The sequence below is a fragment of the Mus pahari genome, chromosome 8 (assembly GCF_900095145.1).
Source record: "Mus pahari chromosome 8, PAHARI_EIJ_v1.1, whole genome shotgun sequence".
Taxonomy (NCBI): domain Eukaryota; kingdom Metazoa; phylum Chordata; class Mammalia; order Rodentia; family Muridae; genus Mus; species Mus pahari.
In genome coordinates, this window is record NC_034597.1 from 69,347,309 (window position 1) to 69,361,234 (window position 13,926).

The 13,926-nt window shown below is 41.1% G+C and overlaps 1 protein-coding gene across 2 annotated transcripts in view; it reads left to right on the top strand.

Annotated features, from left to right (window-relative positions):
- Positions 1-13,926, top strand: part of Vwa8 (von Willebrand factor A domain containing 8) — a 322,019-nt gene that overhangs the window by 83,630 nt on the left and 224,463 nt on the right. For both annotated transcript variants that reach the window (XM_029541466.1, XM_021203139.2), the window contains exons 10-12: positions 7,583-7,714; positions 9,541-9,675; positions 9,760-9,837. In XM_029541466.1, the coding sequence (XP_029397326.1) occupies positions 7,583-7,714; positions 9,541-9,675; positions 9,760-9,837 (345 nt within the window). The remainder of the gene's footprint in view (positions 1-7,582; positions 7,715-9,540; positions 9,676-9,759; positions 9,838-13,926) is intronic.

Below are 13,926 nucleotides of genomic sequence, written 5' to 3' on the forward strand. Positions count from 1 at the left end.
TCTTTCATTATTTCATCCTTGACCAAGTTATCATTGAGAAGAGTGTTGTTCATTTTCCACGTGAGTGTTGGCTTTCTATTGTTTATGCTGTTATTTAAGATCAGCCTTAGTCCATAGGGTCTTGTTTAGGCAACCATATTTGTTGAGATTTTATGGTTGCAGCAACCAGGTCATGGCCTTGAAGTTATCATGTAGCAATAGGCGTCCTGGTTCTTACAGTCTTTCCTCCCCCCTTCCATGATGATCTCTGAGCCTTAGATGTATGGGTTGCATTGTAGATGTACTGACTGGGGCTGAGCAGATACCATAAAGTCTTTTATTCTCTGCTTTTTGTCCAGTCTTGGATCTCTAATAGCTTCTATCTGTTGCAAAAGGAATCTTTGATGAAGGGCAAGAACTGCACTCATCTGTTTGTTACTAGTATTTAGAATATAGTTAGAAATTATATTGGTTTAGGAAAATGGCAATAACAAGTTATTGTACTGTGACTTCTCCAGCCATGGGTAGTTGGCTAAGTTTATAGTACCAAGTATGAATTTTCACTTATTGAGTGGGCATTTAAGTTCAAATCGACAGCTAATAGTCACCCCCACAACAAAAGTGGCACTACATTGTACCACTGGGGCTATCTTGCTGGAACAGTTCTGTGGTCCATAGGCTTTAGAGCTGGATAGGGTAGTTGATTCTTCTCCCTTGGTAGCTTGCATAATTAGCACTTTCAGATAGTATGAATGCTAGTCCTCAGGGAAAAGCCTTCAGGGTGAATTCCAGACCAATTTCTCCCAGTCTTGTATTTGAAGTACGTGGTGTTTTCATACTAGGGTCTTACTTTAAGTTCTGGAAGGTACCAAGGACAATGGCAACAGCCTATATTGTTTGGGAACCTCTGGGACCTCCCTGACCAACAACTGAGAAGGAAGTTTCCTATGTTTGGGGGAGGAGCATTATAACCCTATGTGGCCTAGTTCCACTTAAGCCCCACTCCCACATACATATGTAAGTATACACGTTTTTAAGTAAGCTTATAAATGTTTTCATGTGGCTTTTCCAGACATCCTCAGTGGTATTTGTCCCCTTCCGCCTCTGTGCTGCTGTCCTTCCTTACCCTCTTAGAGAACCTTTATCTCTCCCTTCCTCTTATGCACTTGTGTCCTGTACCGTTCTGATGGTTTGAGTGATGATGTTCCCCATAGGTCCATGTGCTCCTTAGCGGAACTGTGTGGTGAGGATTAGGAGGTGGGGCCTTGTTGGAGGAGGTGTTTCATTGGGTTTAGAAGACTCAAGGCATTCCCAGTCAGCTCTCTGCCTCCTGCTTTTGGCTCCGCTGTCTGCTGCCATACCTTTGCTTGCTTATTGTAGACTCACCTTTGCTTGCTTATCGTAGACTCTCACACTTTGGGAGTGCCAGCCCCAAACGAACCCTTCTTTTTGTAGGTGCCTTGCTATAATCTTTTGTCATAGCAACTGGAAACTTAAGACACCATGTTTCTAGATGTCCTTCTCCCTGCCTCCATTTCTACTTTCCTGGTTTCTGTATCTACTTCAGGAGTTGGATTTCTCAAGAATGCTGTTTCTCTTACTTTTGCCCTTCTTTTGGCCTTCATGATAAGGGAAACAGAAATCGGTTTAGTGGTTCATATTACAAACAGAAATCTAACTTTGATAGTAGGTGTTGGAATTACTTTGCTAAGAGAAGAAAAAGTGTGACTGTGTTTGTCACCTTAATTATCTCACCTGCAGGTTGAATCACAGCCGTAGCTCATCTGACCTAAGGAGCTGTTGCTCACAGTGATGTTCTCTACACACGAGTACTGAGTGTCCTGTTTTAGCCGTGGAGCAGGCTGCACACTGCTGTAGCTCTTTATCTGTTTTAGGGCACTCTGATGTATTTGCCACCTTAAATTTCTCTCTCATTTTTTTCAAGGCATATCTTAAGCTAATGCTTATGTCTGAACAATATCCTCAAATAGTTTTGATAGGAAATGTGAAAGTTAGTGAACTTCATTAAATTCAGAAAGGATTATAATAAAAGAGTGGACATGTCTGTTCTAATAGAACAAATCAAGAAGGGATTTATATTCTTTCATATATATCATAAAAATTAATGAGTAGCTGTATTTGAATTTTAATGTAATCATTTAATTAGACTGGATTTTAAAGAAAAACCTATTACCCACTGAAAATGCAGTCAGCTAAAACTCAGAATTCCTTTCCTTTTTCTGAACCAGGGTTAGAAATGGCTGGAATGACTTCAGTCCCCAGATGGTGCTTGTCACATGATGCTCCTGTTCTTAAAACATCTCTGTAGCCATGGAATCACGTCTAGCTTTAGTTAAGACTCTGAAAGAAAATACTTTCATTCTCACGTTGCCATGCTTTGAGAATGGTATGCTTGCTGGCAGTTTAGTAACAGATGCATCCAAGCTTCTTAGAACGTGTCTTGGCTCTCAGCCTCACTTAAGTAGGGCTCCGTCATAACAATGTCTAAATTAGTATGTTCCCTGGGAGATTTAGAAAGGCTGTGCCACTCCTGTTCATTGATGATATAGTCTGAACCATCTCTCTCTCTTTGTGAAACTTGGAAAGATCTTGCATTTAGTGTTTTTATCTAGTTTAACAAACATCAATTGAGCATTCATTATTTGGCAAATAATTGTCTACATAGTGAATTCTAGAGATGCAGAAACAGATGCCATCTGATCGCTTCTCTTGGAGCATTTACCATCTGGTTAGGGCAGCAGACACTCTAATAACATTTTAATATGGTGATTTTCTAACACTGTGGCTTAAAAAAGGAATGGCTCTGGTAAAAGCAATGGTTCAGTGAAAGCAGGCATGCAGTAGGCATAGGTGGGATGAGAGACATTAGCTGGTAACAGCACGAGGGGAAACTGAGCACAAGTTAGAGGGCAAGAGAAATGAAGCCCACTCGCACAAGTGAGCTGCTGATGCTGCCAGTTAACTTGAGGAGGGGACACAGCTCCTCACAGGGGTCTCTCTGACTTAGCGCTTTCTAGCAGCCTTTAAAATCTAGTTCTATTTCTAGAGCTATTTTGATAGTAAAGATAACTGCTTGGTGCTGGTGCAGACACTGAGTCCAGGTGGGGCCTGATCAGGGGTTTCTTGGCAGGAGATTTCCAGGCAGCAAAGCAGTTTTCTGTTTTGGGATCCCATGTCTGTCTCTACTGGGCTTTGGGACCCCTTGCCCATGTCTGCAGAGTATTCGAGGAGTAAAAAGGATAAATGCTTAGGAATCATTACTGTATAAGTGTTAGTTGAATTCATGAGGAATTATTTAATAGGTTCTGGGAGCAAGAAGAAAAGAAAAAAGAAAAATTGGATACTGAATTCTGGAAACAGCAGCATTTAAGGATTAAGATTTGAACTCTGGAGTATTGAGGAAAATCAGCCATGAGGCTGTTATATTAATCTGATTGAGAGATTATGGGGGCTTTGGCCAGCCATGAGGTTGGTAAGAGGTAAATGCATTTAGGTTGTTTGGAGGTAGAGCCAATATGATTTCCTAAAGACCTGAATACAAGGCTCAGTCAAGGAATCAAGGACAATTATAAGCTTTTCAGATTGTGGGATTTTATTGATGAAGTTGAGGATGGAAAGACTGTAGAAAAATCAAGATCCCATGTCTGAGCATGCTTGATGTACATGTTAGATATCCACATAGAGATGTCAAAGGGGCTGTGGCAGGCACAGGTCAGCATTTCATAGATTCACCAGAGAAAAACCAGGAGTTATGAAAATAGATAATTTCTAAAATTATTTACCTGGATATGATAGAATTTTTTTTTAATAAGGAAATATACCTAAGTCCTCCTGGAAACATGAAATTTAAAACAATCCCATTCCATGACTGTTTTGGTATCCAATCAACTGTGACCACACTATGTTCTCACATTAACAGATGTGAGTTCTATATCTCTTCAATCTTTGATTAATAAATGTTTTGATGTCTTTCTCTCTCTGTTCTTCACAAAAACATAGCCTATATTCTATTGCATAGGTTTGAACACATTAATAATAAACTCAGAGTTACCAATAATAAGTCGGTGTCAAATTAGGAAAAGGAATCAAAGTGCCCTTGGTGTTATTAAATTGAGAGCAAGCCCAGATTTGAATTCTCAGCTTCTCTTCTACCATGTCTTCCATTGTCCCTTTCTGTCTGTTGTATGAGTCTGAATCTCTGCCCACTTAAATGCTGTCTTGTGAATCTGTCCCTGTGTCTGTGTGTGCCCATGTGTGTCTACAACAAAGGACTTTCCTCTGCCACTTGTCAAACAGCACAGACAGCATCACGTCAGGGGAGGCTGGGGGGATTTTACAGAGACCCTTAACTCTTTTATATAAGTCATTGATTCCATCCGACCTCCGCTCACCCAGGTAACAGTTTACAAACATCGTTCTTAATAGACTTAACTAACTTATACCCATGTGGTATTCAACATTTGTGATGGATATGCACTTAATAAAGCCACTTTCACCCTATTTTCTTTTCCTAGCAGATGGTTATCATAACACATATACAAACACATGTATTACCTTGGGCCAGGGGTGTGGAAAAGTTCATAATTTATGATTATAGCGAAGCATTAGTTTAAGTTGTACAAGTTAATCAGATAGAAAATCCAAAGCAAGTAAGGTTGTTCTCTTAAAGATAAAACAGGCTGAGTACACAGTAAGATAGCAAATGATCTCAAGGAATGTTATTTAAACTTGGCTGTGAAGTTCATCTAAAGTACCAATCTCTTGGATTGTAAGAGATACCTTTACTGTAATGCATACCACATTCTTTCAGTTGGTAACTTTTGCTAAATGGTTCTCTCCTGATGTTTCCTAGAGTGACATTGGGAAAATTAAGGAGAACTTTCAGAGTACACTGAGAAGGAAGAGGTGGTAAAAGATAGGGAGAAAATGAGTTTATGAACTTTGGTGGTAGTTTGTGGATTTACCAAGAGCAGTGTTAGTAAGTGGGAATGTAAGCCTAAACCAGGTGGGTAGACGAGCCCCAGGGAAACAGGGAGCTGGAACCAGATGTGCTGCTGGTAAAATGTGTGTGGTGCTGAGCAGAAGCAAAGGATGCTGGGGATCTACGGTGATGTAAATTCAAGAAGTGTCTGTCTGTTGTAACAAGACAGATAAACAAACATATTTGTAGGAACAAAGGCCAAAGTTCATGAGTACACAGTCTGTAGGCCTTGGGTAACAGGGGGGGGGCATTTCTAGAACATCACTGTACCTTGCTTTGAGTGATGTAAACATCGTTTTACCAGAGGTAGAATGATGATTCTAGTCACTTTTCATCACTTACAACTCCTTTTTTCATTGAACAAGCAGGAAAAGATGATTTGATGAAAAAAACTAATGAGTTTTCTAACAGGATTATTTTATTTTAGGTACGTGAGTATTTTGCTTCCATATCTGATTGTGTACTGCATGGCTGGAGCCTGCGGAGGCCAGAAAAGGGAACTGAATTAGAGGGTTGCTAGCTGCCATGTGGGTACTGGGAACTGAACTTGACTTCTATCCAAGAACAGTCAGTGATTAGTTTTCTCAAAGCATAGGTGATTCTGAGGAAGAAGGGGAAAAATTCCATTTGCACTTTTTAAGGATTTATTTATTTATTTATGTGAGTACATTGTAGCTGTCTCCAGACACACCAGAAGTGGGCATCAGATCTCGTTACAGATGGTTGTCAGGCACCATGTGTTTGCTGGGAACTGAACTCAGGACTTCTGGAAGAACAACAGTAGTGCTCTTAACCCCTGAGACATCTCTCCAGAGCCTGCCCCATTTGGGTTTCTATTTAACCAACTTTTATTGACTGACCCCTCACTACATCCCAGGTGTGATTATGGGATCTAGAGACTGCAGAGTGAGTCAAATAGATACATGTGGTATTTTCCCAAAGGGTTGACATTCTCATAAAACTGTGTATCTGAAGGCCCTGTTGTGAGAAGAGAGCCACCTGGATTGCCTGCTAATACCCACTAGCTAGGTTGCCATTGTTGACTCGTTGGGAGAGTAGCCATGCTTTGAGTAGCTATTGACAGGAAAAGTGCCCGGGGACCACATACTTAGTAGCTGGTGAGCTTGGCCTGTAGGGTTTCTCTTTTTGTGCTCCGTAGCCTAGAATTAAGGAAAAGTATTATTAAGAAAAAGAATTATTTAGTACAGTGTTTTTCAACATTCCTAATGCAGCCACCCTTTATTACAATTCCTCAGGATGGTGGGATCCTCCAACCATAAAATTATTTTTCATTGCTACTTCATAACTGTGATTTTGCTACTGTTACGAATTGTAACAGTAGCTCTTCTTGTAACACAGGCTCTGACTTCAGCCCTGCATCACATCACTGTCTCTGGGGAGAACACACCTTTAATTCCACCTGTTTGTTTTTCTGGACACAATGGCTGTTTGGTTTGATCCAGATGCGTTTCACTCCTTGGCCGTGCCTTGCCACTTTCTGTTGACTCTTCTTGCAGTACCGTGTCGCTCCATGAGATCCATGTGTCGCTCCCTGAGATCCACAAGTCACTTGTTGGTACAGTGTGGAAGTAGTTTTCACCACACGATTGTATGCTGTGTGGATTTTGTAAAGCATTGGGATTCTTTTATCATGGTTGCACAAATAATTTTTTCTTAGGCATCTGAAAGTAGTGATCGTCTGTGGGATCTAAGTCTCCAGAATGAAGACTAAACTGGGCTTTTGGTTTTGAATATTGAGTTTGAACATGATTTTCTTCTGAATACTGTTTTCTGGAGTTCTGTCATCCTTTTCAGTAGCAGATGGTTGTTCATGCATTGGCCTGCATATATCTTTCATTTTAGTGATAATGTTCTAAAATGAGTATAAGTGTTTCTGTTTAATATTTTTAAACTCCTATGTTTTTCATATTGAACAAACCCCTATGCATGGGTTTTTTAAAATTTCAATTTCTGTTTCTATGTTTTCACATACATATTTGCTTTCTGTGTTCGCTTTTTAATAGAGAAGCTAGTATAAGGTAGTCAGTGTTAGAGTGTTAATAATTGGTTCACATCGAGAAACAACCAAGGTTCTGGCTTTTTAAGCCTATTTTACAAAATGCGGAGATGCCACCAAGCCAATTATTGTGCAAGACTGATTGTTGAAATTTATAAGTTACGCTATCTACCCAAAGTTACTGCTGAATGGTATCTGAATTCTGTTTTCCTGAATTTAGGGGACACATTAGCAACTGTCCCCTGACACAAATCTGTTTCAGTAAGTGATTTCTAGAGTTGAATCATCCCTTTTTAGTAAATTGTGATGTTGAATTATCAAGAAATGTGGATTATGAACTTGAGCCAGCTCAGGAGTGGAGAATTTCTATTTTGTATTAGTAGACTTTAGGGGCTATTTTTATATCATCTTTAATTATTGTTCAAGAGGAAAGGTATTAGTGAAAAGTAAAACATTCTCATTAACTTCAAGCCTCTGCTTGTATAAATAACATGGAAATGGTTTCAGTTCTAATTAGATAGGATTCCAGTTAATTAACATTCTGAAACAAAGGGTAAATGACATATCTTTCTGGTAACTTACAGCGCTTTGAGCTCCAAGGCTCAGGACACTCCCTGCTTCCTAAGGAGATTGTAAGAGTGGAGAGGATGACCGACAGCCACGGCTCCCATGCCCATGTGACAGTCCGGGTTGCAGGAAAAGAGGTGACCATTAAGGTACTTCATCATGGTTTATTCATCCTAAAATCTGTCGCACGCAGGCCACTCCTGTGGTCCAAGTTAGGCTCTTGATCCCCTGCTAAATCTTGGGCTCTGTTGCACCTCTCTAGATCCATCATGAATGAGGAAAGCCTTCCTTCACAAATCAAGCGTTGATTAACAGACATGTTTTGTGCTATGAGTTCTCACTAAAGAATAGTGCTTTCAAATGGACACCCACTTGCAAAGGGAAAACTGGTTCCCTCCAATGGAGTGTCAGTGGTACATCAGGCCCTATGCCCAGAAGTAGTGGGCAAGAGAAAACAAATTCCATGACATTCGTTTCTTTCTTTTTGTGAGCTCTTTTGTTTGTTTTGGCATTTTTTTTTGTTTTATTGGGTTTTTGTTGTTGTTTATGATGATATTTTTGTCATTTTGAGAGTGAAAGAACATGAAGTAGGATGGGTACTGGGTGGTGACGACCTGGGAAGAGATGCAGGAGGTGCAAAACATGGTAAAAAAAAGTTACATAAAAATGAATAAAGATGGAGAAAATAGTAATAGTGCTTTCAAACAGTTTCTCTAGTAGAGACCCCGCTGCAGCTGCAGAAAGCAGCTTGCATGGAGGCTGTGCTGCTGAACACTTTAGAGAGGGGAAGGAGGGTTTGTGGCCCTGAGCTCCAGCTGCTTGGCCGGCCTCATCCTTTTCTTCCAAGCACTGCTGTAAGGGCTCCAGGATCCCCAGGAAACACAGCTTGAAAATGCTGAGTACAGAGAAGTAGGGAAGAATAAACACTTGCCTTCTTGTAAGTGACTAAGCAAAGTTCTATTGTAATAATTTATTTTGATAGGGATATTACTCTTTATTCATGTAGCTGTACTGTTTCTTAGAACTAAAAATCAGTTATGACTATCATGATCCAGGCTGTTTGTAATTGGAATTAGTGGGTATTGATTGTATAGTAGGGTTTTGTTGTTTGTTTGTTTGTTTGTTTGTTTGTTTTTGTATACTAGATTCTTATATACTAGATGTCGGGAGACTCTCTTTCTCTCTTTCTCTCTTTCTCTCTCTCTCTCAAAAAACAACAACAACAACAAAAAATAAACAAAAGAAATGAGAAGTGTTTGGTGATGCAGATGCAATCTAGGTTTATGTGCATAGATACTGTGTAATGGTTGAGTCAGGTCATCTTGGTAAAGACCCTGCTAGTTCACTGCCTCCTGTCCCTCCCAGTTAGCCTTTTATGTTAGTACTAGACATGTATCTAAACATTCCCCAATGTATATATAATATAAAAGTAACTTACTTATACACATGATTTTTATTATGTATGAGTTAAAAATAAATTTAATTAAAAAAAACATCCCTAGAGGAGCAGAAGAGATGGCTCAGTAGTTCAGCGCTCTTGCTGTCCTTCCAGAGGACAGGGTTCAGTTATCATTACCCATGTCAGGTGGCTCACAACCTCCTGGTGCTCTAAATCCAGAGGATTAGATGTTCTCTTCTGCAGGCACCCCTACCCAGACATACATACACATACATAAAAAATACATTTTAAAATCAATGTCCCTTGAGAAGGAAAGAGCAAGGTCCAAAGCCCAGTGATTCTGGGGAAAGAGAAAAACAGAAAAGCAGAAACCAAGTGAGTTGGAGGAAATATTTGCACATAACTAATTAGACTAATTAGAGATGTGGTGAGGACCATCAGGTTGGAATGAAAAAATGGTTGCATAGAGTTGAATTAAAATAAACTAACAAGGAACTTTTAAGTGGAAATTATGTGCTTTCTATTACTTATTGTTGGAAAAACATGTATATTTTAATCGGCTTTTTAAATTAACAGGTCCCAGCTGGGACTAGAGCAGTAAACCAGCCCTGTGCCCCTGACCATTTCATTCAGACTGTCAGTCACAAGCAGTTACTGGCTGAGATGGTGCAGTCTCACATGGTGAAGGACATCTGTTTAATTGGAGGGAAGGTAAGTGGCGGTTTCATTGTAAGCGTTCGCTCTCAGCTTTGAGTGTACTCACCCCTTCTCATCTGCCCGTGTTTCTGTTTGTAGGGCTGTGGGAAAACGGTCATCGCTAAGAACTTCGCCGCTCTTCTAGGATACAGCATAGAACCCATCATGCTCTACCAGGTATGCTGTTGCTTTCTCAGACTTGGCCTGCAAGCACACATGCTGAGCCCATCAGTGCTTCTGACCTGCTAAGTATTTGGTGTAATTTATAACTGCACTAGCATTCAAATTAGAGAGCAGTTATATTTGTTTAGGGGCTTTGCCTGTGCATTCTAGACCATCTGGTGTGTGTACTAAAGCAGGAGCTGCTTTTCAGTAGAGACACATTTTATGAACATGCACCCTCTGCACACCCTGATACATTTGTTAGTAATGGGGAAGCCTAAGGACTGAGTTTTCTCTGATGTTGAATTCTATCTTCTGGACATGGCATGGTTCTCTTGAGATCAGAGCAGCTGACTAGGCAGCACAAGGGCAGGCCACAAACAACTTCAGAGCACACCCTCCCCAACACACACACACACAATACAGGTGTTTACAGTTCCTGGGTAGGAGACACTTCTCTGCTGGTGTAGCTGCACACACGCATGCTGCCATGCTTCTGCAGCTAACCCCTCAGTCATGGTTGTATCAGTCAATCAATCCAACTGCTTCTCCTGTCTTTGGTCTGTTGGTGGTGCCCTTTCTGGGGTGAGCAGACACTTGTTTCCATCTCTACAGGAAAAGGTAATGGAAATAGATGATAATTACATTATTATAGAAGACATACTATGTAACATTTGCCCCTTTGCCCACTTCTGCCCATATAATTCACTGGAACTAAGTATATTCACCATGTTGTATAACCATTACCACTTTAAAATTTGTTTATTGTGTGTGTGTGTGTGTTTGTGTGTTGTGTCCATTGTGGCATTCCTGTAGAGTTCAGAGACAACTTCTAGAGTTGGTTCTCACCTTCCTCCATGTAGGTCCCAGGAATTGGACTTATGTTGGCAGGGTTGGTGGTGGGTCCCGTTACCTACTGAGCCATTTACCAGCCTCACTTGCTTTGTCTGCGACAACTTCTCCTCCTCCTCCTCTTCTCTTTTTCCTCCCTCCTCCTCCTTCTCTTCCTTCTTTTCTCTCTCTCTCTTTTTTTTTTTTGACTAGAAACTCTAATTCCAGTAACCAATAATCCTCAACTTCCATTCTTGCCTACATCTCTGTAAGTTTGCTTATTTTAAATGCTTAATAAAAATGAAATCAGATGCCTTTTGTCATTTTCTGTGTTGTTTACTGAATTTACCTTGTATCCATGTTTATGCTTGGAGCATGTAGCAGGACCTCACTCATCTTCATGGCGGAATAGTATTGCTACACACAAACGAGTGTTACATCTTCCTCTGCTCATGGAACTGGCATTGTTCTAGTTTCCAGTTATGAGTCTTGTTATGGGGTTGCTGCTGTCAGCTCTGTTAGTTTATTTATGGACGTGTGATTTCTAGATCCCCACCACAGCTGTGCAAGTTCACATCCCCCAGCAGTGTGTAAGAGTTTCAGTTCCCCCATGCCATCCTCAAGGCCCATTTCACCTTTGCTTCTGTTTTATAATGGCCATCCTACCGGTGTGAAGTGGTAATACAATGTACATTTGATTTGTATTCCCCAGTGACTGAGGTGTTGAACAACCGATAAAGGCCTCCTCCCTGGGAGAGGCTGATTTTGCTTCTCCTAGCAATTATGAGTTGCTTATAGTTCTTGGTGTAGGTTTGGGTTCCCCTTCCATGGTAATATCCATTGATATTGGACTTGCTCCAGTCTTATTTATGCGGCTCTTTCTAGGAGAGGTGCTGCAGACTTCCTGGTATTCTGGCTCTTAGTCTTTCCGTTCCCTCTTTCTCAGTGTTCTCTGAGCCAGAGATGCAGGAGCTGCGATGTAGATATATCCAGTGGGGGCTTGATCCCCATAACCTGTTTGTGTCCAGTTGTGGTTTTCTGTGGTAGTCTCCATTTGCTGTAAAGACACTTCTCTGATCTGGGTGGCTTACTGTGGTATAAAGATAAGTAAGGGGTTATTATAATCTGCCAAACTGGCAGCAGGAGATTCTTTTCTTGGGTCTAACTTCACTGCTCCCATGTAGGTGGCTAAGTTTCCAGTACCAGAAATGATTTCCTTCTTGTTGAGTTGGGCCTGAAGTCCAATTGAACAACTGTTGGTTCCCCTGACATGTGGGTGCCACTTCTTGCACCTTCATGCATATCTTGCCATGCTGGTAATTGTTGTGGTTCATGGGTGTTCCAGCCGGGAACACCAAACCTGGAACCATCTAAGCTAGACCATAGGAAATTACACTCAATGCAGCTTAATTCATCCAAGTCATGTGCCCTAAGTGTATGGTGTCTTCAGCTGTGGCCTACCCTCAACCCCTGATACCATTCTTCCATAAAGAAGAGTGAAATGTGCAGGTAAAAGGATGTGTCTAGAAAAGATTATATTGAGCAAGGTAATCCAGACCCAGAAAGACAAATGCTACATGTTCTCATTCATATTCTCTCTCTCTCTCTCTCTCTCTCTCTCTCTCTCTCTCTCTCTCTCTCTCTCTCTCTGGTTTTAGAGACAGGCTTTGGTTTTAGTAGCCATGGCCGTCCTGGAACTCATTCTGTAGACCAGGCTGGCCTCACATTCATAAGAGATCTGGCCACTTTGCCTCGAAAGTGGGAGGCTGGGACTAAAGTTGTGTGCCACCACTGCCTGGCCATGTGTTCTGTCTTACGTGAGGTACATAGCTCAAAATCTTCAAATGTGTGTATATAGCATGGAGTAAGCACAGAAGAAAGTAAAGCAGCTAGAGGTAGTGGGGGATGGGAGGGGACAGCAGGATGTGGGAGATATGGAGTAGGAAATGGGAGGAATGGGGAAGGGGCTCCAAGTAGCGAGGCAGAGGAAGGAGAAGTGACAGCAAGGTTGTACACATATACACATTTACATAATACAGTATACATATTACATATACCTTACAGGAAGTCAAACCACTGGTGCTGACAATGTTCCCCGTAAGAACCATAGACTAAAACCCCCGTGCTAGACATGAGAAACCTCATTTTGAAGGTTTGACTCCTAAACCAAGATAGATATTTTGTGTTTCCTGAGGGATCTCCATACTGATGGCAGCTGTGGCTGGACCAGTTTACATCCCAGCAGCAGTGAGGGAGGCTTTCCCCCTTGCTCTGTGAGCATTTGCCATTACTTGTTATCTTGATGACAACCATTTCTACAAGGGTGAGAAGGAATTGCAAGACGGTTTTAATTTTCATTGGTCTGATGGCTAAGCTGTTGAGTACTTTTCAAGTGTGTTAGCTGTTTGTATTTCATATTTTGAGAACTGTCTGCTGAATTTATTAGGATGTTTATTGATGCGATGATTTTTGGTGTGAATTTTTGCTGGTCTTCGTCTATTGTAGACACTGATGCTGTCTGGTGGGCAGCTGGATGGGCTCCCATCCCCACTCTTAGCCGTCCTTTCACTCCAGGGTTTCCTTTGCTGTGCAGGAGATTTTCAGTTTCACATGACTCCATTGGTCAGTCCTTGGGCATGTTTCCTGTGCTGCTGCAGTCTTTGTTTAGAAAGTCCTTGCTACGTACTCCTGAATTGCTTCACCTGTCTTCCACTGCTAGTTTCAGTGTTCCAGGGCCCATGTTAAAGTCCTTGACCCATTTTAAATTAATTTTTGTTCAAGATGAGAGATATAAGTCTGATTTAATTTCAGGGGGATCTAATTTCCAAGTATTATTTATGAAGAGGCTTTCTTTGCCCTGGTGTCTGACGTTTTTATCAGAAATTACGTGAGCATAGCGATATCGTTTCCTTTTTGGATTCTGAGGTCCACGTGTCTTTTTTGTGTCTGCTGTACCATGCTGTTTGTCACTGTGGCTGTGTGGTGTAATCTGAGGCCAGGGATCGTGATACCTTCAGCACTGCTCTTTCTACTTAGGGTTGCTTTAGCTGTTTGTGGCATTTTGTGCTTCCGTGGGAATTGTAGGATCCTTTTCTCTAGTTCTATGAAGAATTTCTTTGGAGGGGTTCTTTTCTGGTTATATCTGTTTCTTTTTGTAAGGCCTGTTTGTATTTAAATATTGATTTCTTTGTCTAATTTTGGAAAAATTTTGCTAGAATTTCATTGATCGGATTCTCTGTTCTTTAGTGTTTGTTTCAGCTTCTTCTGGTTGAT